At 45.8% G+C, this 23,836-nt stretch overlaps 1 protein-coding gene across 2 annotated transcripts in view; it reads left to right on the top strand.

Annotated features, from left to right (window-relative positions):
• Positions 1 to 23,836, top strand: part of LOC126541853 (calcium/calmodulin-dependent protein kinase kinase 1) — a 253,171-nt gene that overhangs the window by 207,578 nt on the left and 21,757 nt on the right. For both annotated transcript variants that reach the window (XM_050188798.3, XM_055076341.2), the window contains exons 7-13: positions 25 to 76; positions 3,218 to 3,339; positions 4,700 to 4,736; positions 12,456 to 12,477; positions 14,920 to 15,008; positions 18,641 to 18,714; positions 19,274 to 19,373. In XM_050188798.3, coding sequence (XP_050044755.1) covers positions 25 to 76; positions 3,218 to 3,339; positions 4,700 to 4,736; positions 12,456 to 12,477; positions 14,920 to 15,008; positions 18,641 to 18,714; positions 19,274 to 19,373 — 496 coding nt within the window. The remainder of the gene's footprint in view (positions 1 to 24; positions 77 to 3,217; positions 3,340 to 4,699; positions 4,737 to 12,455; positions 12,478 to 14,919; positions 15,009 to 18,640; positions 18,715 to 19,273; positions 19,374 to 23,836) is intronic.

Raw genomic sequence — 23,836 nt, 5'->3', positions numbered from 1 at the left:
ATTCGTATCTTTTTTATGACACAGGCAATGAAGATCTTGTCCAAGAAAAAGCTTTTGAAGAGGGCGGGCATGTTTGGTAAGTTGGCTTGGCGTTTGATTAAAAATAAATCTTTCATTTGCTTCTAAAGTTTTCGGGAACCGCATTTTTTTTAACTTTATTGCAGAAGCCTCAGCTCTTGCAGTCTCATCTTACTCGATGAAAGTTTTAAACTAGCCATAGTTTCTCACGGTGATCAGATTCCTATTTCAAAGAGCCGACATTGTGAGTGTCGCCTGGTACTTCAGTTTTTTTTTTATATTGTTTAGTAATGACGCAGCGTCGGAGTTCCGCGCTCAGGATCAGGTTCTCCTGTGCATTGTTATTTGAAACAGGCGAAAAGAAAGCATAGACGGCTGGCTTAGGTCACCAGGAAGTTGTGGCTAACCAGCACGGGCTTTTCTGGACATTAAACGTGTTTTCGCATTTGTTGAGCGTAATGACCTCTAATGGTACCTCGCTGAAGCAGGATGTTGTGGAGTGAAGCGAAATAACCCGTTTAATCACGTTCGATGTTATTTCGCGACTATAAATTGATAACAGTTCAACACCGGTCGACCTGGTACTGATTGATTTTTGAAAACGCGCTCGAAACGAGGGACAGCGCCAAGAAGCGTGTCAGGGGATGTAGACTGTTGTCCCTTGATTTCAACGATTTTTCAATTATGGGCCCATAAAGTTTCTTGCCCTGAACTCTTTTATTGCGTAGCATTCTTTGGCTAGTTCGCCATGATCATCTTTTCTGCTCCGTTCTGTTTCGTTCGTCCTTCCGTTTCGTGTCACAAAAGACCCGTAACGCCATCTCGGCTTGAATAGGTGAATTTCTGTTAATACACAAACTTCTGCATGCTTACTGCCACCTACTGGGCGCACGAACCTACGAGGCGATATTTTAGGAGTGATGGTTAATACACATATTTGCTAAACTTGGTCCTTCTTGCTGAAAATTGCTTCGTGACTTTGTAAACTCATCATTTTAAACAAAGTAGTGTTTTATGAACAATGAAATATCCACCATTAAAATCATCCGATGGCGGTATTCGAACACACGATGTCCAGTATATAGAAGCCTTATATTGAAACCATTACGTCACGGATGCATGCGTCGACAAGTGTCATAGAACAACTGAATTTCTCGCGGGCAAGCGAGTGCGTTGAGATTCTTGGCGCGTTTCGATTTAGCCTCATTGAGGCGCACTTAGAACTCGGCCGTAGGCTTTCGCGAATAACGCACGCAACCAGACAATTGCATCTGGAACAACAAAGAGAAGCATCTGAAGACGCTGCGTTGGATCCAAGTCGAGCATGTCGGCTGGCAAATTATGCGAGAGCAAAAGAAAACTGCAGGAACATTTCCTTTCATTGTACCTAAACACAATATGTTTAGTAAAAATGAGTTTACTGGGGATATCGTCATAGTGTGCGTGATATTTCTTGAAGTAGCTTGCACTTTAAAATACGGCTGTATTGCATTCACAGCCAGACTCTGGGATCAATAAATAATGATTAAAAGGGATGCTACACACTATTCCCCAATTGGGAGTTTCTGCCTTTTTTTTAAGGGATAGATAGCGTGCATGCGCCGTACGGGAAAGAGGCGAGCTTACGTGCGTTGCCGCGAGGGAAGCGAGCGCCGGAGGAGGAAGGCGCCTGGAGGTGGAAAAGGGAATCGCGCGTCGAGGGAAAGTACGGAGGAGAGCGCTGAGGGCGTGGAAAAGCTGCGCCACCTAGCGAAAAGTATAGGTTACGTTGAGCGAAGAGAGGAAGGAGAAAGGAGGCGAAGCGTAGCGGAGGAAAAGGGTAGGCGGAGGCGCGCGGGGTTGACCTCGTCTGGCAGCTGCTACGGGTTTTGTGTGCGCTACGGACGTACCGGGTTCATCTCGTGATGGAGAGGCCGAGCGCCGTGCGCCATGGACGCAGCAGCGACGCAAGCGGCAGCAAGCCGAGCGCGAGTCGTCCGATCCCGAATTCGTCGTCGAGCGCTGAGCACGAACGGAACAAATTCTGCAAAAGGTGCGGGGTTGGCGTTCCCTGGAGACTCCGGAAGAGGAAGAAGGGGAAGCTGAATAGCGTAAACAGTACATTGCCAAATTGATTGAAATAATAAGGACGGCGCGTTTCCTTACAGTGCCGTGCCATGTTTCGTGATGGCACATTACACTTCATATAAAACTAAAAAACGGGCTTAACGTCCAGAAAGCAAAAAAAAAAAATAAGCCTTGAAAATACCGTCACATTTACACACATTCCAAGCATTCTTTAAAGATTCTACGCGCCTTGCACGAGAAGGAAATAGCACCAATACGCTTGCGCGTAACCCGCGCAGACGAAATGAAACGTCACTGAAACGTTTTTACATTGAACCTAATTTTACCGTAACCTTATTAACCTGTCAGTGTTTAACCGTTCTTTTTTAGATTTGTTTACTACTTTTCGTTGCAGTATTTACATAATAAATAACTGAAATTGATATGTGTCTAACATATTTCATTTCTGCGGAAGGTGCTTACTTTCAGATAGGTTACACGATTAGTTGAAGCCAGGTAATGCGTTCGAGCTTTTCAGACTACACTGAAAATAAAAATAAAAAGGGCATTACAAACTGTAAAATCATTTCGCATAGAACGACTTACCTGCATTAATTGACGCATAGCTATTGCGAGACATTCTCCCTATACTCTGCTCACAAGCCGTTTGCACCACTACCGAAGGTACGAGGGTTAGACGGGCAATATCCTTGTGCAGCGTGATACCGTCCTGGGCGAAAGTGTCTGATTAACGGCGGGATTAGACAGTTTTGTTTTTTCTTGATACGTGGTACATTACACCACTGCGTGACACATCAGAACATTTGCGCACGCACGTCGCCTATAGAGGAAGTTCAGCAGCCGCGGAGCAGACAACGAGGCGCTGTTGAACACATCTCAAGGGTCATTCGGCCTTCCTGTTGGCTAAGGAGTCCTACGGCTCATGCAGGGCTGCAAATGACTTATTAAATTGGGCATAGCCCTTTAAACATGAAACACGGGAAGCGATGTATTCGCAGAAAAATCAGCTGCTTTTAGGACTTTGTGTTTTAGTGAACATGCAGTGGGGCGTTGCGCGATAATATTTTTTCTCGCATAGTTTTTTATTTCCTTCATTTCACGCACTTGAATAATTGCAGTCGTTGTTACGCAGGACGCAAGCCGCCCCCTCGCAAAGGGCGCAGCAATAGCACCGGCAATCCCTTGGACCAAGTCTACCATGAGATAGCCGTCCTGAAAAAATTGAATCACCCAAACATCGTCAAGTTAGTTGAGGTACGATATGTTGTAGTATCTTGCTTTGCCTGCATTTACTTATTCGAAACGCGGCTAATCTTCAGTTGAACCCACTGAGAGGCTGCTTAAGGAGATGGCTGGCCTAGTGTATTCCTAAATGATGATGTATAATAACTGGTGCACTATATAGAGTAAGTCCTCTTGTGCAAATAACAAATGACAATGCCGTGGCGCAACTTCGATGTTTGCTGGATTTACTCAGCGACTGCTGCCTAGTATACTGCCTTAATAATTGCTGCTACTTTGCGTTTCTTTTAGTGTTAATGATACTGGAATGCTAGCTTGACGTCTGAGGTACGACATGTTGTACTATCTTGCTTTGCCTGCATTTACTTATTCGAAACGTGGCTAATCTTCAGTTGAACCCACTGAGAGGCTGCCTAAGGAGATGGCTGGCCTAGTGTATTCCTAAATGATGCTGTATAATAACTGGTGCATTGTATAGAGTAAGTCCTCTTGTGCAAATAACAAATGACAATGCCGTAGCGCAACTTCGATGTTTGCTCGATTTACTCAGCGAATGCTGCCTAGTATATTGCCTTAATATTTGCTGCTACTTTGCGTTTCTTTTAGTGTTGATGATACTGGAATGCTAGCCTGAGGTCATAAATTGCGTGTTTGAAAATTATAACAAGGATGATCATTGCGAGTGCGCAACTGCCAGCAGTAAAATAATGTCAAAACATCATTGCGTACTTAGGATCGAGAGCATGAATTTGTGGAATGTTAGATTGAACGTTTTAATTTGAAGCATCAGTTCACAAATTCGCAGCAAGGTTTCCCACTTCAGTCTCAGATACTCCCAAATGCTATCTTTCACATCAAACGGTCTTCATTCGCATTTTCTTCTTTCTTTAATAGACAGATTCGACAACTGCACCATTAGTAGCAAGATAATTAGAAATAAATGTGTTCTCATCGCGGTGAGCTGTGTGTAGTGCAGGCAATGCCCTCCTCGTCCAGTCGTTGATATGCACAGTGGAATTGCGACATCAGGCACTATTTAGGAAAGTTTTTGCGACTTTATAATAGTATTTGCATATTTAGTGATCTTCTATTTTTTGTGTGTGTTAAATGATCTAGGGAAATCAATGTATAAAGAATAAAATGAGATTCATTGTGAAGTTCGTACTTCTCATGTTGCTTGCCTCTGTAAAAGCGTTGTGGCAGCATAGTGCGCGAACCAAACGTAAGCCAAGTTTATTAGAACCAAGTGCGTCCCTTTGCTTCTGCTCGTTAATAACACGCAAAGGAACCGAACTTGAATTTCTGCTAGAGACCTTTGTTGTGTTTTTATCCATAATCGCATATCTTTTTTTTCTCTTCTGTTATTTTTCAGGTTTTAGACGACCCTGATAGCGATAACCTGTACATGGGTAAGTTGGCGTGCTAAATGCGTGCTCGTCAAAAAAAATTATACGGACGGTTTGGCTGTGCCAACGACAGAATGTCGTACGAAAGCACATTTTCTTGTACCAAATTAGCCATTTTCTTGCACCAAGTTACGCATTGATATAATGTTGTTTTGCTAATAAATCATTTGCAGTTGCGATGTAGTTGTTAAACTGTTGTTTTATTGCACATATGATACGCATAGTCCTGCATATTGGGTTGCATAATGCATATATGGTTACTCGGTGGACACAGGAGAAGGAGGATTGCATACTTGCACAAAGATTGTTTTGTGGCTTCACGCCGTACTGGCCCGTGTTATAGAACCACCCTCGCATTTGCATGATGGCTTTGCGAGGGGAAATGATGAGCTCTGCTATACAGTTGAGCAGAAGGAGGTGGACAGGTTTTGGCAGAAATTTACACCGACTGCTCACGGATTACAAAGGCACTTTAATTTGGGTGAGTGAAGACTTGCAGGTTCTACACACGATAAACGAAGAGAATCTTCAGCGTCTGGAAAAGCCAACGCTAAGGTCGTGTGCATGGGGGCCGTCACGCAGTCCAAGTCCTTGTGTCTCAGTCTGTCATACACAGAACGCGCAAAACCAAACTGGTTGTCGATGAAGTCCCTCTTGAAGGTGACCGTCACAGCCGTTGGCAAATACAGACGCTCCTTGGCCTTGTGATGCTGGTATGCAACGTCCGCAGCTAGTCGGGTTTGTCGCTGTTCATGCGTTTCGGCGGCGTTCTTCACGTGCTTGGGCAATCTGCCATCGTACAATCGCTTCTGTCATTCTTTGGCAGTTTCGTTGGCTCGTTTCAACGCCATGAATTTTCTTTTGTTGCTGCAGTCGCAATCGCTTGGCCACTTCTTCGTCGGTCGACTCCCCCTGCCTCTGCGCTGAGCTCTTCTTTAGACATTTCCAACGACGATCCCGATTAACATTCCATGTTTATTTCACACATACGACCGCGTCCATGTGTGTGAAAAGAATAAATGCTGTGCAGGTGAAACGAGCGTGAAAAAATGCTCCTATGTAGAGGCTTTACAGAGACAGAGGTGAAATCCAGGTTGGTAGGCTAGAAGTGGTTGTGCACTAAAAATAAAAGATGCTAGATGTCTGGTCTTGCTCGCTTTCTTGGCTTTTCGTAGCATATTTTCAAGCACGGAAGTTATCTTTCTCAGACCAGTTTGTATACCAATGAATATTTGTGAGTACGGTGTCGCTGTCCTAAAAAGCTGAGCCACAACCCACTTGCTGAGCTGGCATCCCGTTTTGCTAGATTGTATCGCGCATAATATACTGCGCATTCGACAGCAGGTATAGCATCTGAGTTGTGAAGCAGATTGTCAGCAGGTACGCACCTTTAAGGTGCTGCGTTTTAAGCAGAAGCGGTTACTTTTACCGTATATCCTAGATTTCCTTTTCGCGATGCTTTCATTAACTTCGTTCTTTTTTCGCTTCACATGCGAAGTGTCCTCACTAACGGGAACCAAACTTAAAGATGGATGGATCACGTTGCAAGAAGGAAATGAAGTACACATTTTTATAGTCTAGTTGAGAAAGCACCAGTAATTACTCTGTAGACAACACTAATTAGGTAACTACAAATGAATATCCAACTCATTATTTATTGTCTTCATTGACAAGATGTCAGTAAAAATACGGCACAATTCATCTCACGATGTCTGTCGAGGGTAGTGCAAATACCAGTTGAACAATGTAGCGACCAACCATATTCCAGGAGTCAGGTTTATTTGACATGTGTAGTGGTAATTCTTAGAGCTCTGTCGCTTTGGCTGTATGTTACAACTCCGATATGGTCCCGCATCGCCGTGGCACTCGCTTACTCATCAGCATAGACGTATGACGACGAAGGCATGAGGCTGAAACAGTGACGATGAAATGACGAGGAATTTAAATTGATCGAACGACAAAGCGGAATAACGACGACGGCATGACAGTGATACGTAGCTTCCCAAATCACAACAATGGTATAACGCATCATAACGGCAAGTTGGGCCAGTTGGTTGGGATTCATGGTAAGGGTTGTAACAGCGCACCCAAGACAAAGACATTAGAAGGACACAGCGCATCAGCGCTGTGTCGTCGTTTTATTCCTTCTATTGTCCTTGTCTTGGGTGCACTGTTACAACCCTTACCATGAATGGTATAACACCGACAGTGTGATGACAATGACATGGCGATATTGAGATGACGGCGTCCATTTGTCGACGGCGGCGGGACGATGACGGCGTGACAACAACCGGATGAAGCCGCGGGACTGACGGCGATGGCGCGAGCAATACGGCGTGAAAACGGTATGACAAAGGATGCATGATAGCATATAGGTGACGGGGATGCAATAATGATGCTGGCATGACAACAGCGGTAAATCACGATTGAATCACCGCAGCATGATTACGATAGAATGACGAACTAGGAGTGACATCGTTAGATTGTCGAAAGTTGTATAACGATAATGCCTTGACGGCAGTGGGATGTAGGTACTGAAGCGATGAAGATGGTGAAATGACAGAGTGAAGACGAACGCATAATGAAAACTGTATGACGACGACCACGTGGCGAGAGTTGGATATCGAAGTTACAATGATGACAGTGAACTTCGCCTCCATCCCGAGGACGGTATGACAGCGAATGCATGATCACAATGGCATGACGACGGCGTGAGGACAATGGGATGAAGACGAGTGTATGGTCACAATGGCGTGACGATGAGTGTATCACGAAACTTGTATAACGACGATGGAATGACGTCGATGGCAGGAGGAGAGTCGGATGACGAAGATGGAGTAATGATGACGGAACAACCACGAAGGTATGACGAAACCGAATGAACGAGCCGGAATAACGACGATGGCGTCACTGCAGCGGCATGACCAGGAAAGTATGACAAAGCTATGCACAGTGTTATCCACGTAAAGACGACGCAATGGCGACGACGGCATGACAAAAGCGACATTATTAGAATTTAATGACAATAGCATGGTTACGATAGAGTTACGAACAAATGACGTCGATGAATCGACGAAAGCGGTATCACGACGACGGCATCACGGCACAGGGGTGGCTATATTGCAAGGATGACGACGGTGAAACGAGAGCAGGATGACCGTGGCATGATGGGAGCGCTATGAAGACGGCTGTATGATGACGACGGCATGACGAGAGTCGGATGTAAGTTACAACGATTGTGATGGAACGACCGCGACGAAATTCCAACGACGGTATGAGACCGGATGCATGACGCCGACTTTATGACGACGACGTCATGACAACGGCATCAGGATGAATGGGATGACGACGATTCTATGATCACAATGATGTGAGAATGACTTTATGACGAGAGTCGGATCACAATTGTGTAAGAATGACGATGGCGGCTTGACAAGAGCCGAACGACGAAGCAGGAGTGACGATGATGGCACGACCACGACGATATGAAGAAACCGGATAAAGAAGCGCGAATGATGACGAAGGCATGACTAGTACGGATTGACGACGACGGTATGACAAAGGATGCATGAGAGAGAGAGAGAGAAAATAATGCAGAGAAAGGCAGGGAGGTTAACCAGAGGTAGTTCCTGTTGGCTACCCTGCGCAGGGGGAAGGGTTAAGAGGGATAAAAAGAGAAACAGATTGGAAGGGGGAGATAGAAAGAAAGGGAGACAAGCACGAACAAAGCGCGTACACTACAGAGCGGTAGGGGGCGGCATTCTTAGAGTCTGTCGTGAAGCCCCGTAGACCGCAAGAACCTTAATAGCGCGAGTAAGGCCTTCAACGCGGATGTTCTTTCGGAGCATTGGCCTAAAGCTTTCAGTTCTGAAAGTGGACGATTGTCCAACTGGTCCAGTACTCTGCACATCACTTGTCTCTCAGCACTGTATCGCGGGCAGACACAGATAATGTGTGCGAGCGTCTCGTCGATGTTACATGTGTCGCACGTGGGGCTGTTGGCCATTCCTATGAGGAAAGCATAGGCGTTTGTAAAGGCAATGCCTAGCCACAGACGGTAAAGCATGGTCTGTTCACGTCGTGGCAGTCCAGGCGGGAGGTGCATCCGTATGTCCGGAGACAACGAACGCAACCGACTCATGGTGAAAACATTGGAGTCCCACAGGGGCAAAGTACACTCACGGGACATCAATCGCAGTGCAGCCGCAGCGTCTGCTCGCGAAAGCGGAATGAAGACTCGTTGACCACTTTCACGTGCAGATCGGGCGGCTTCATCGGCGTGGTCATTCCCGCTGATGTTACAGTGTCCTGGAAGCCACTGAAAGATTATGTTGTGTTCCTTGTCATAGCTTTGATGATATATCTGCCGAATTTCTGAGGCCAGTTGTTCATTGGGTCCGTGGCGCATTAGGCTTCGTATGCACTGAAGAGCTGCCTTGGAGTCACTGAAGACTGCCCATTGTTGCGGTGGTTTCTGCTTAATGAAATCAAGTGCAGCACGGAGCGCCGCGAGTTCTGCACCCGTCGATGTGGTCACACATGAAGTTCTTAATTTGATTTCCTCAGATTGCGCCGGGATGATGACTGCAGCAGCAGAGCTGTTGAGTTGAGGATGCATGATAGCGTATACGTGACGATGACCCAATGATGACATCCGCATGACAACGTTGGCATAATCATGATTGAATGATCACAGCGTCCTTGCGATAGAATGAAGAACTGGCAGTGATGTAAATGGAAAAACGAAAATGGTATGACGATCATGGCATGAAGACAATAGGATGACAATACTGAAGTGATGACGACACTGAAACGACAGCGTGACGATAATATCATGATGAGAGTCGGACGTCCAAGTTACAGCGATGACTAGAACAACTGCGACGGGATCTGGACGAAGGCATGAGAAGGAATACATGGCGACGACTGTATGATGACGATGCAGTGATTACAGTGACATGGCAACACATGATGACAAAGGAATGATGACGAATGTATAATGACTACTGCGTGACGATGACTGTATCACGAAACCTGCATGACGACGGCGGCATGACGAGAGTCAGGTGACAAAGTGCAGTGACGAAGTTGGTACGACCATGACATCACTACGACGGCGTTCTGACAATGCAGGCATGATAGCGACTATCTGACGTTAATGACAGGACGTGCGTGGCATAATCACGATTGGAGGACAATAGTAGGGCTACAATCCAATGACGAGGAAATATTGACATCGACGGAACGACGAAGGTGGTATGACCACGATGGTCTGACGACTGGATGGCGTGACTGAAGTGATGACAATGATAAAACAGCGCGACAACAACGGCATAATGAGGACTGTTCGACGACAGTGGCGTGATGATCATGGCATCACGAGATTCGGATGAAAAAGCTGGAATGACACTGATGTAATGACCACGAAGGCATCACGACCCCAAACACATACTTAGTGGCCAAAGCCACTTGGCAACGTGGGCCACTGGGTTGGAGTAGAAGGCGTAGCGACGACAGCATGACAACAGTCAGATCACGAGGCTGGGGTAACGACCATTGGATGACCATGACGGCTTCACTATGGTGGTGTGACAACGAATGTATGACGACTGTATGACGATGGTCGCGTCACGACGACGGTATGGCGTGTGTCGCATGACAAGACTGGAATGATGGCGATGAAGTGACCATGACGCCATCACGACCAAGAGCCCATACCTTGTAGCCCCAGCTATTGAACAACTTGGCCCACTGGGTCCGGGTAGAATGCACGTTGACGACGACCTGACAACAGTAACATATCACGAAGCTGGAATGACGACAATAGAAAACAACGACCGCTTCACTACCAGGAGCACATACGTCACTGGGTAAGCGTAAGAGGTTAGATGAATAAGATAAATAGATCGATAGATAGATTTAAAAAAGCGGAAGTAAGCAAAGAATGCTATTCGCATTAAAAAAGGCTGATTGACTGATCACAAAACTAAATGGCACAAGTTGTAGAAACTAAAAATACAGATATGTTGTGCAATAATTTGTTCGAATAAGGGAGAATAACAAATTTTGTGCACTTTCTTGTGAAGAAACTTGAAAAAGGAAGGTTTAAGCATACTCTCGCAGCTTTGGGGAGTAATATGCTTTCAAGTATTTTTTTTAACGAACAAACCATGGGCGCTGCCCCAATGCCTTTTGGACTGTGGCAAACCCACGTTGATCCCTGTCAAGAACCGCTGCAAAAGTTGTAGCACTTGCCTTTGTACTGCGGCATAACAGCCCCTAGGATAATTGGTGTCTTCCTACCATGGAAAGGACAATTGAAAGTAATTATGGAAATAAAACAGACAGTTGTGTGAGGATCAGTGTTTCTCGTCCTCGTTGATTACCTTCCTCCTTACTTTGCACGTCATACGGACAATCCTGACGAAATGCACTGTTTCTTAAAACTTTGTGCATGCTGAAATGTCGGAAAAGTTAACGGAGGAGAACCAGTCAGGGCAACAGCTGCGATATGTCTGAAGCGCACGCTAAACCGATACTATTTCGGTACCCAATGCATCGATCCAGGCAAGCCGTAGATAGCTGGAAAGACAAATGCAAACAAGGCTGCCGGTTCAGGTTGAGCACGCTACAAGGTTAGTCATGCAGGTATTTCAACGTACGCAAGATGCCAGAAAGTGGAACGAAAATAAAATAAATAGAAAACGTGCTTGAAGATTTCGGGTTGGGATGTACTGGCGCAGAGACTGATTGTTTGCCTAAGCGCTGCATGCAGACCTCGCCAGTGTACGTATTCCTTGCAAAACAAAATTAACTAGAGAGTGTTCATGTGGGCGATGCAGGCGTCCCGTGCATTCCATGAAAAGAGACCACGTGATCTGCCGTCAGGTTATTTTATCCCCGCTTTACTGGTTTCAGACGCTCCGGCTCGAAAAGTGTCTCAAGCAAGGGACATATAATAAAGATCACCAATCGTGTACGATTAAAAGCTTTAGTAATGCTATAGTAGCAATGAAATGCGTGCTTGCTAAATTACAACCTCAAAAAGTTCAATAAATTGCGTTTAATGGAATTACAATCCGGCTCATATTAAAAAACTTGGTAAAGAAGCTGATTGTGTATGGCTGCTTTCAAGTCCTCAAATTTGTTGAGTACAACTCAACTCAACTTAACTACTTAATGTCTCATATCGGGAAACACTGCAAGTTTGTGTCTGTATAAATATTAAGTATTGACTTCATGTCGTTGTAAACTTTAGCGGACGGATGCCGAGAGCTTGAAGCTGGCGCTTGTTTCTACACATTTGGAAGCTTTACTCGGAAATCGCTAGTGCAAATATCGCTGTTACGGTGACCACGTTTAAGTTTACCTTCATATTAGTTTATTTCATCCAATTAGCTATTATATGATCTTATTGGTTGTAAAAAATGCCTGCCATTCATCACTTTTTTGTCTTCTAGAAATTGGAAATTGAGTCGGGTTTCGGAAACGTCATACAACGCGTCTGAAACGCGATGCAGCAAATAAAAATTTGGTAACATCATCAGCAATTTGAATAATGACTTTTAGATGACTTTGTCACAATTATATCAGTGCTGCTGTTACATTAGCCCAGCTTTATTCATCCCGTGAAAAGATCTTGTGGTAGGTGAATCAATTCTTGTCGTGTGAAGTTCCATAGTCGATGAGTACACCATCTTTGTTTTTCTTTTTTTCTTCCAGTCTTCGAATTCCTCGAGAAAGGGTAAGCACCGTGGTCTTATATACCTTCGGCGTCTTTTAACTTTCATCGCTGCCACACTGGTAGTTGTAAGAGTGTTTATTTCTTGGTACCAAGAGCTCGTGTATGCGTTCAAATGAAACTCATGTTTGCGGCACACTACAAATGCTAAGCTCGCGACAAATACTTGTGGCCACTGCACGGGGCACGAGTTAGCCATGGGCATTAATACGGGATTACAATACCTCAGACCAATGGTGTATTATTTGTACATGTAGACTGCAAGAAAGTTACAATTAGCCAACCTATCAAACTTTTAAGCGTAGGAGAAAGAAAGTATGAAAATCTATTAGTTTTTATTTTTTACAAAGTTGAATTTCCAAGTGCAGGTTTGTAGATGTCACAACCAGGAATTGTGTGAAAGCGGTATCATGACGCCAAACTTATCTCGTACCACGACCGCTTACGTGGTATCCTTCACGTGTTGCCATTACCTGGTACCATTCACGTGTTACCCTGACGATACCATGACCCCAAATGGCGCTTAATTTGCTTTATTGGAGCGTGACAAAGCAGTTATATTATCCACTCGAAAATTACGTGAAACATCACACACCGCAGAAAGAATGATGCGCAAATGAGCCAGCTGCCTAAAACAGTGTGAAACAACCGGCACGGTCACTCAGTGCCGATGGTGAAATGTCGCTGAGGGAAAGTTTGTGAGCTGGATTTTCAGCCCTGACGGCAGCATTCCGATGGAGGCAGTATGCATAAGGTTATTGTGAAGAGCACTATGTCACCTAAGAAAGAAACTGTATAGTCGATTGCAACCTTAGAACTAGAAGAAAACTGAACCCACGAAAAACGCAATGTACCTGCCCTTCACCTCTGAAAGAGAGCCGAGCCCGTTGGATTCCGCTCACAGCTTAGTGACTTCGCTCTGATAATGTAAACCCTAAGCTAATTGGTAAATAAAAGATAGTTGCTTCATGTTAGAATGGCTGAGAGTGAAGTCAAGATCGCCCATAAAATTTGCCTTAGTTGTTCGTGTTTCTCCCAGAAGCCTGGGACACAAAGAGCGATCTGTATAGAGAAAACAGTTGTTTTAAAAATGCGAAAACGCTATTCGTCACCCAAATAAGCGAGCCTAATTGGCTGGCACATCTGTACAAATTCTGTTCGAGCTAGAGTGTTTACAACAGTCGCGTTCTGTGCACGGAACTTTCCCTCTTTCGGGAAATTTTTGGCCGCAGTTTACGACGAAAGGGAGTACGGAAATCTGAAATATTGCTGGTAATTTGAAAATTGATGAATTAAATATTAGAATTATGCCTTTGAGCGAGCCATCGCTTCGGCAACCGACAGCACATCTTTTTCAGTGCACGAGTCAGTTTACTTCAAGTTCTAATTGCTTTTGTTGTTGAAAAGCTGGTGCGCTGTTGGGTACAAAACGGCAACTGTAGTTTGGTGCGTCAGTATTCGATAAGGTGACCTACTCAGAATCGCTAAAATGCTGCGAGCCACCAGCGCTAATTCAAGCTATAGCTCGGATTACATGGAAGATATGTCGGGAAGCGACGTTAGAGAGTTACACATTAGAAACTGAGGTCACAGTGTATTGTGGTCCGACCAGCAGGGTAAATAAACCGCAAAACGTTTTAAAATAAACAGCAAAAGTTGCACCGGACACCTTCTTATATATCTAAACACGTGTGTGTGTATGTGCGCGGAAACTGGCAGGGATGTTTTTAGGACGTAGGGGAAAACGGGAATACTTGGGCATAGGAATAGGACTTCTCCAGTGCGCGGAACATCACTGCATGATGTTCCGCGCAACCTTGTAATTCTTAGGTTTACGCCGTATCTAGTTTGTAAAAATCACTCCGAAGCCATCGTCTCTAGAGCCTCTCACAAGCCATGTGTTTGGGAATGCCAATTGCCGTCCCTCAGTGTGACAGTAAGGTAATAGCAGTTGTCATTTAGCTCTTGATTCACCGTACTGCACTGCCACGTGATGGTTGGAGCTTAGGCAAATAAATTGCGACCTGAATTAAGAATAGCCGCACGGGAATAGCGGAACTTGCTGTTTTGTCGCTGTTATACAAGTAGCTTTCATGTCAAACTACATCAGGCCGCACAGCTACGCGCGCGGGCACACACACACTTTTTCTCTCTTTCTCCATTGTTCTCTGAATGCAAGGGGAAACGAAGCCGCCACCAGTGCTGCTGCCTAACAGAAGGACATAACGACATTAATTCCGAAAGGAACCGCTTGTGTGTTTTCTCCTTTGTTCCGAGGCCTGGCTGTGACTCTCGTCTCTTTTGTGACCTCGTACAGCGAACCAATCTTTTGAGGCTTGCGCAAATACTGATTCGGTGGTAGGTGGACGCACATGTCGCGGCCTTGAACCGTAGATTGCCACCACTGGATAAAGCGTTTCTTCTACGATGTGCCCGTTGCTGCAGGCCGGTGATTGAGATTCCGACGAGTACGCCCCTGTCTGAGACTCAAGCATGGACCTACTTCAGGGACGTCGTGCTGGGAATTGAGTACCGTAAGCACCGAGCAATTTCCTTCGTCACCACGTTCTCTCTTTGTGTGCACGTGCTGTCGTGTTTCTGATAGCAGCAGGATCACGAGTGGCGCTTTGTGTCCCTTAATCTTGGACCGTTGTCTCCTTTCGGATCCTGAGTGGCCCTCAGGATGGAAATGCGGTGTTATAAGCTGCAAAAACTAAAGGCAAGAAAAACAAAGAAACAAAAGAAGGACACTGTAATCACGGTACTCTGGTTGCCGACACAAATGGAGATAACACAATGGCCTGGGGTGCTCGGAGCAGTGGCTGTTGTCCGATAGTCACGCTGGCGTAGTAATCAGTAATTTAGTGTACTCACTGCCTTTTACTGTAACGCAGTTAATTTCTCGAGCCTTCCATTTGGTTTAATTGGCTAACTTTGAAAGCAAAGAAGTATAATGTGCTGTCTAGATTTAAGATTACATTTTGGTGTAATAAATTATTGGAGGCGCTTGGCGCCTTCGAACGCAAGCGACCAGTTTGCCTATGCCCGATGCAACTCACCAAAGTGCGGCATCTTTCTTTTCTTACTTTCCGGCTGTGATAAGCCAATGTGGTTTTTTACCTTTCAGCGGGGAGATTCGTGCGTTGTGTGGTTTTCAATCTTGCAGCACACGTCGTACTTGGCTGTGAAATTTCAGAAGTTCCCTCCTTAAGCTGATAAAATTCTTTAAATTTCCCGGCATTGACAATTTCGCAGACCTACGTTAACGAAAAAGGAAAGAAAGTGAGAGGGAATGCTACATACTTCTAGTGTTCTCTAGTGTAGCGGTCACTATAGGAGAGAAAATTAGTTTCGAGCGCACTCATATCATACATTAAAGAACGTTTGCAGATGGGAGAGAGAGAAAAAATACAGATAAAGCATGCCACATAAAGCGCGGGGCATCTTGAATGCCACAAAATGCTGAATATCAGAAGGGCCTACGGTTTGCCACATATGCACGGCTTCGAGTTAGAATTTGAACACTACAGCGGGTGCGAAATAAATGTTTTTTATTTTCTCTTCTTCTTCTTTTCGCCATAGCCTAGGCATTGTGGCCGAAACGTAGTGGTACACTTCATACGTGCGCCTGTTTTAACCGCTAGAAAGCATTACGACACTTCCGCGTTTCACGAATATGAGAGAATAACTTACCATTCTTTCTTGATGATGTCGTCTTTGGACTCTTGCTCCCAACGCTACAAAAATCGTGTACGCTGCCTACTTCGCATCGGGAGAAATGTTCGCTGAACAGCGTGAGCTGCTCGTACGTGGAAGATTTTCTCAGTACCTTTGCGATGCGTTCACCTTTTGATCTGTTTCATTAGCTCACAAAAGCCATGCTCCCCACCACAGGTGACAATTTTGAAAGCCACAACGCCGAGGCCTAATTTGAATGCAGTACTGCCCTTCCTATATGAAAAAAAAGGAAGGAAAGTGAGAGCTAGTGCTACCTATAGCTTAACGGGCACTCGCAGTCAAAGTTACTGTCGAGCGTACTCATTATCATACCCATGCATGCTCAGCTGTTCCGCTCCAGTGCGGTTGTATCACGCTACGTTACGCGCCACTGCCTAAACTTTCGAAACCGTGCAGTGTCACAACTCGTCATTTTCGAGAACTATCGGTGAACACGCCACCCGCTCGCCCGCCTCTAGCATAGCCTCTCGTATCCGCTTGGGAGCAAGCATGCCGCTTTCCACCTTGAGGCAAGTATGCGCAGCAGCTCCCTAAAGGAAGTGCAGCAGAGTGACAGCCCATATTCTGAAGCCTTGACTTCGGGGTTTGATATATGCTTTAGAAAACGTTTATGCACAACCGTGCGTAGTTCGCAAAGCCATCGATCTTTAGCACCCGTGCCAGCGGCGGGAAGTCTACTTCTTCTGGTAGTTCGCAACGCCCCGACAAGCCTTTTTTTTTTTCTTGTTATGAATGACAGGGCAAGTAATGAGAACCCTACTCTTACGCTCCAACCTGTGAGAGACTTGCCGAGTGTTCAAGACTCGGCAAGCTCAGCTCGTTAGACGGCATGCACGCACGCTCGTTTTTTTTTTTTTTCAGTCAATCAATAAGATCGTGCGATCATAGACGAGAACGTTCACAGACGCAAGTTCACGCGCCTGGGTTTCTCTGCGAGCCAGCCTTGCGTGTGCAAGTCACTCATTTATTACAGGCAGCCTTGAATCTCAACAGTTGGCAACATATCTTGCTCCTGTTTCTGCCTTTTGCGCCTCTCAACTATGCGCACTGCATGGAAAAAGCCAGTGGTGTCTCCCTCACCGATTTCTCGCGTCTCACGCGCGTGTGTCGCCCACCTTTTAAGCTGAGCGCGGTGTTGTCGAAGCGTGCGATTTGGCCTCGGGGTATGCAAACCGAACATGTCTCTCAACTTTGGCGAGCACTTTCGTGCCTGTCTGCGACGAGGTGCCAACTCGCCTGCAGCATTTTCATTTGGGAGCCGCTCCTATAAATATCGAGAACGAAGCGAAAACTTAACTCACTTGTCTGTAGAAAGAGACGCGGAGGCGTTGGCTTTGTGCGACTGCTGTATGTACCGTCGTGCCGCATCTTCACTTTAACCTATGTTGGGTGTTGTGTTGTGTTTGTTCATGCATTGGGTGTTAGAAAGGCTTGGTATATCAGTTATTTAAATAGGCCTCATATGCTCGGTCGTGAAGAAGGAGAGCGCCATCGACACGTTCGAAGCCGAAGAAAAGGACAACACATAAGCAGAATACAAAAGGACAACACGACAACTCGTGTTGTCCTTTTCTTCGCCTTCGTACCTGTTGATGGCGCTCCCATACTTCACCGCGGAACCTTACCAACTGGACGAAATGTCTACCTTGCTGCATGTACACTGCGATATTCTGATGAGAATGAGGGTATTTCCGTAGAGCTTTTTATTGCTTTGAATTTCTCGTGGAATGAGTACGTGTCGTCCATTGCGCATATCGCTTTCCTCCCTTGAAGTCTTCAGAGAGTCATTGCTTTCACATGCATAGCGCAGGAGATAGCCCCTGATAGGAGCACATCACTCGCCGAGGCTCATCGTGTGCTCTCGAGTGCTTTTGAATGTAACTACTGACACCTCTGCGGCCAGATTGGTCACTTATTTCCTGCCACTGTTTCATTTTTTTAACAGCAGTGTCTTAATGACCAAGCGTTACATACGCGGAACTGAATGAAACACCCTAAGATAACAGGATAGGGATAGCGATCCGTGGTAACACAATGAGTATAGTGTCGTGCTGCCAAGCAAGAGGTCGGAGGTTCGGTTTCCAGCCGTGGTGGCCGGAATTTTTATGAAGCGAATACTTTGTACTTAGGTTTATGTGCATGTTAAGGAACTCGAAGTAGTTAAAATTAATCCAGAGCCGGCGTCTTTCAGAGCTCCACTTTTCGTTCGGGACGTTAGCTTAACCAAATAGAGAATAGACATGAGTATTCAAAAAACTTCTTTTAACGTATATGCAGTTTGGACTGCGTCGTCATTCTTGCAGTCGAGACAAGATGCCATATAAATCGTCCACGAGAAACTCAAACTGGCTTTTTTAGAAATAGAATTAGTAGTAACCTGAAAACGAACTGGCTTAAATGGCACTTTCTTCTTTTTTATATATTTTAGTCCATCACCAGAAGATTATCCACCGAGACATCAAACCATCGAATCTGCTGCTGGACGACAAAGGCAGAGTTCAGGTAATTGTGGAACGTACATTGTTATATGAGAAACGCAAATAAGTTATATTTTGAAAGTGATTCATGAAAAATATATGTACATTATTGGTCTCTTGTAATGGAATGTTACACCAACATTATTCACCGTGCATAATTTTGTGTATCTGCAGTTAAGACACAATGGCTTATAACATATTTAGATACATACACGAGCGCAAGAAATTACCATCACGTGGAACAATTATATTGCGTTTCTTGTGTCGCATTCTTTGTGTGATAAGCAAGGAAATTTTGTTATGGAACAGGATTCAGGAAGCTTGCTGCCGCTAAAATAAGCGTGCCACAAAGCGAGCAACGTCTTCATCAAAAGCGCATTTTAACCAGGCTAAAATTCTTGAACGAAGAAACGATACATATGTCGTGTACTAGATAACGATTCAGGCCCACGGCAACGCAGCGGAATTCGGGAGGGCGAAGCTCCATTCTACACTAACGCTTTGAACATCACTGCGTCGGTTACACGTGAATACGCACTCACGTGACCCTCAGCACGTGGTCCTACCACGGTTGCCGTTCGCAGATTGCAGACTTCGGCGTGTGCAACCAGTTCGAGGGCGTGGACGCCCTGCTGTCTGGCACAGCAGGCACGCCGGCCTTCGTCGCACCGGAAGCCCTCAGCGGTGAGCGATTCATCGTTATCTACAGGGCAGCTCGAGTGTCTGGCTGAAACAGTTTTCTGCAAAGAATTAGTATAGGGAAATGCGGCAAATGTGGCTGCGGGCGCAGCGGGTACGGTGGTTCATCTAGGATCCAAGTGATGGGCACATTACATTAATTTTCCCTAAAGCGAGACCACCCGGTTTCGGACAGCTTTGTGACTTCTCAAACGTACCATTTTCAACAACACGTTGCGCGTCAAGTGAATGCAGCAATTCGCAATTATCGTCCGTGTCCGCAGAGGCTTATCGCCTACGCGTGCTTATAAAAAGAAATGATTGCTTAGAAATTGAGAAAGGTGAAGCTTGATAATCAATGCCCCGAGAACGTCTGGCGTCATAAGCTTAGGATTAGACATAAGGATTAGACAAATCTGTGTACTACCCTTCGTTTCTGTCCTAGGCAAATGGTCGCAGTGCTGGATTTTCCTCCAGTAACTGGAAGTGCAAATTCTTTGGAATAATTGGCGCTAAAAACTGACAAGAACACGAGGACAAGAAGTTGAAACTAGGAGCTATGCGCAAGACACGTTGACGAAATGAGTGGTGAGCGCTGGTTCTTTTAACTTCTTGCCTCATGTTTTCGTCCATTTTGCATAGGTTAGTCAGACACCAATCAATTCGTACTGGGCGTGGTATGGCTCATGCGTAAAGCACATCCTTGTGCATATATAGAACGAGCACTTCGTGCCTTTTTGTGTATGTATTTCTTTTCAATACTCCTACTATCTATTCGGAACACAGCAGGTGGGTTTTAGAATATTATTAAAGACAGTAAAAATTTACCAGAAATTGGTAAACATACAATAAACACAAGTCCAGTTATCCAAAACGCAAGAACGCCGAAATGTTTCCTAATGGATAAATAAAGGTCTTAATCAATAAACACTGGCTAGAAAAATAAAGACTACATTTGTACGCGCCTAAGCGATCGGTTGTTAGTCAATGCCCCTATTGTCGTTTTTTCGTGCCTTCTCCGAGTCCTCATTTGTTCCCGATGGGTTAGGAGATTGAAGTCATACAATGTTGCCCATTACTCTACTCTTTTTTACTTACTAATTAACTATGCCAATTCACCCGCCGTGGTTGCTCAGTGGCTATGGTGGGCTGCTGAGCACGAGGTCGCGGGATCGAATCCCGGCCACGGCGGCCGCATTTCGATGGGGGCGAAATGCGAAAACACCCGTGTGCTTAGATTTAGGTGCACGTTAAAGAACCCCAGGTGGTCAAAATTTCCGGAGTCCTCCACTACGGCGTGCATCATAATCAGAAAGTGGTTTTGGCACGTAAAACCCCAAATATTATTATTATTAACTATGCCAAATCCACGGCGTGATCAAAATAAAAAGAGATACATGTGAAGGTGGTAGTATTTGCTGTAATGGTGATTCTTCCGACATCGTTTTTTTGTTTCCTCATTATTTTCATAAAGAAAATTATCGCGCAAGAAGACGCAGATCGTGGGAGTGAGGGTGTAGGGTGGTGTTTTATGAACTGTCGTGCACTTGAATCTTACCACAACCGTCGTAGAAAACTGCGCCGTGCCTCCTAAGAAAATAGCGTCTCTGAACACGGAGCAATATTTGACCGTGGATTTCGCTATAGTTCTGGCGGGTCACATTGCTTCGGACTTCACTGGTTTCTGTACATTTCTCGTTGCTCATATATATGCCTCATTAGCAAGCCGGGGTAATGTCAGACTGGCACGTTTTTCGGACCTCGTTACTGGGAACTTGCATATCCGAACGCTTCCAAAATTTCCTCTCATCCGCTTGCGGAGCCTTCAATTTCAACTTCGGTGAAATCGCCGACACGCCCAGCGGTGCGTAGTTGCTTTGGTTTGTTAAACTTCCACGTTTCAGTTTCGTTTTTTCGACACCCAACCGAACATCAATTACCTGCGCTTCGTGGCAAGTAGGCACTTTTTCAACGCACGTGAGGACGCAGGATACGTAGCGCTGTTGCAAAGTCGTTATTCAGAGGTGGAGTGCGCCGCTGAAAAAAAAAAATATAAACGTTACTGCCGCCTCTGGAACTCGCCGTGCTGGAAACAGCTGACGTTAAGTAGATCGATTTTTACCGAGTATTGTAGAGCATCGCAGCTTGGTAGGTGAGCCTCTTCGGCGTTTCCGATACGTTTTCTTTTGTTCTCTCCTCAAGCACGATCAGTGCGGAGCCTGTAATCAGCTGCACAGAACATATGGTGTGTCACGGAAATGCGCTCTCGCTCGTATATCAACAGGGAACAGGCGCGTAGCTGATCGGCTTGTCACGCTGGCACCTCTCGCGTTGTTTCTCTTAGTTTTCAAAACTGCCATGGTTAGAGTGTAAACCGTACAGTTTCACTAAGCTAAAATATATACTCGCTAAATGAAATATGCTGTCAATTTCGACCTTTCGGTGCCCATCCGCGTTCCGCTCACAATGGGAACATTATGTCCCACTAGAAGCATAGCGCGGGAAGGACGAACGATGAAGACCAGACAGGACAAGCGCTTGTCCTGCGTGGCCTTTGTCGTTCGTCCTTCCCGCGCTATGCTTCTAGGGTAACTATGTATTTCTAACCAGCACAAGCCTATACTCTTCTGAAGAACATTATGTCCCTTGTTAACAACGCGAGTAAGACACCTGTCAATTGCAACCTCACCTTTCCTAAAGCGAAGCTTTCTTTGCGATCCTCCTTGCACCTCTCTTGCTGACCGTGGGTGCCGCCTGCTGCTGCTGCTCGTGCGTTCGCCAAATAGCTCACGCTCGGATGGATGGATGGATGGATATTATGAGCGTCACCTTTGGAACGGGGCGATGGGTTGCGCCACCAAGCTCTTGCTATCCTCTCTTGCTAAGCTCTTGCTGTTATCTCTTGCTCGTGCTCGGCTGAAGGACGGTGGCTCCATCTGGAAGCGGTGGCTCACACTACTTCGTCCACAGCAGTGCAAAATAGAGTGGCGAAGCCGGCCTGCGCATTCGGGTCGTTGGTCGCTGGTGGGGAAGGTGAGGGCGCCGCGACGCGGAAAGCCGCGATGAGACTGAAGAAAGGGCACTGAAGGAGAGGGCCTCAAGGTTGTGCATACGTTGTGCCGCCTGGCTACTGCGTGGACGGTCACATCTGCGCCTCCAAGGGGAAGTCGCGTGCCCCCAAACAAATGGCGCAGAAAGCCAGCTTACCTCTTTCAACCCCTAAACTCTGGCTGCGTTCAAAGGAGCACTTGCACTCTCCGCCAGCGTGCCACCTAAACGTAATCTGTCAGAGCAACAGGAAGTGGAGCAAAAAGGCGTTGTGCCGAGCAAGCGTGACTACGACATGCTGTGAAACGTGCTCTTCGGCGTGCGCACCTGCTCATCAGTGTGAGCACCTTCTCAAATACCAACGTGAGCGTGATGCCAGCGTACAATATTGGCGCTTGACGAGGATCAGCGGGCTGTACACCCTTATGCATTTTCGGAAAGCGTCACTGTATATACATTCCAACTGGGCACATTCGACTAGCTCCATCTTTTTTTTTTTTTAATTCAGGAGTGTGCCTTCCAATTCGAATATACTCCTGCCTCGCCAGTCGGGTTTCCGTGAAACACGATGCTACCATAGTACTTGCGATAACTCCTTTTACGCAGTCGGCCCCTTGTAACCTTTCATGTTCAAAATTTGTGCAGTAAAAAAAAAATTATCAACGAATTTATCCAGAAACAGCTAACACTGTGCAAGAGCAAGACGCCGTGCCACTCAGCCCTAGCCCTAACTAGCGTGAATATCAACAGGGCGCAAACATATACCTAACTCGCAAAATTTCTTGAACGCATTTTGTTGATTCTCACCTCATACTTAGTCGCGCCTCAAAGGCTTCTTTTTTCTTCGGCTTCCTCTGGCGTTTTCCGGAACTCGCTACAAAATTCTATGGCGCTCGCAGCACGTTTCCTCAAAGGCTTCCCCGCGCAAGGTTTGCATGGCCTAGCTTCCTTTGGCGAAACCCAGAGTGCGCATTACCTCTAGCAAATATAATCACATAAATAGTCATGTACATTGGCAAGGATAATAGTTTGAGTATTGCTCGACCTGAAGACCAAGGCGGCGAAAGTTGACGACGGCAAACCGATCACCTAACGCCCGAATACAAAGCTTGGCGTGTAGGCCTATGAGAGCTGCCGTCGCGATAGTTCTCTGATAGCTTCGAGTTTTTTAGCGTGTGCCTGAACCCAAACACAATAGGGCTTTCTTTCTCTATTCATGTCTGATCTGAGTGCGCTTTCGGAGGCTGGCATTAGAAAACGCGTCATTGTGTCCTCCTCGGCAAAATATCGCAGCCACTTAGCATCTGCGGGAGCTTCGACCTCGACTAGTAAGTGTCAATGGTCAACGCATATCAGCAAGCGGGAGTCGGCAATCAAGGCGGTATGCCGCTGTGTGTAGTACCGATACGCGCTAGCCAGAA

The sequence above is a fragment of the Dermacentor andersoni genome, chromosome 3 (assembly GCF_023375885.2).
Source record: "Dermacentor andersoni chromosome 3, qqDerAnde1_hic_scaffold, whole genome shotgun sequence".
In the NCBI taxonomy this organism is placed as follows: domain Eukaryota; kingdom Metazoa; phylum Arthropoda; class Arachnida; order Ixodida; family Ixodidae; genus Dermacentor; species Dermacentor andersoni.
This window is presented reverse-complemented; position numbering and strand designations above follow the sequence as displayed.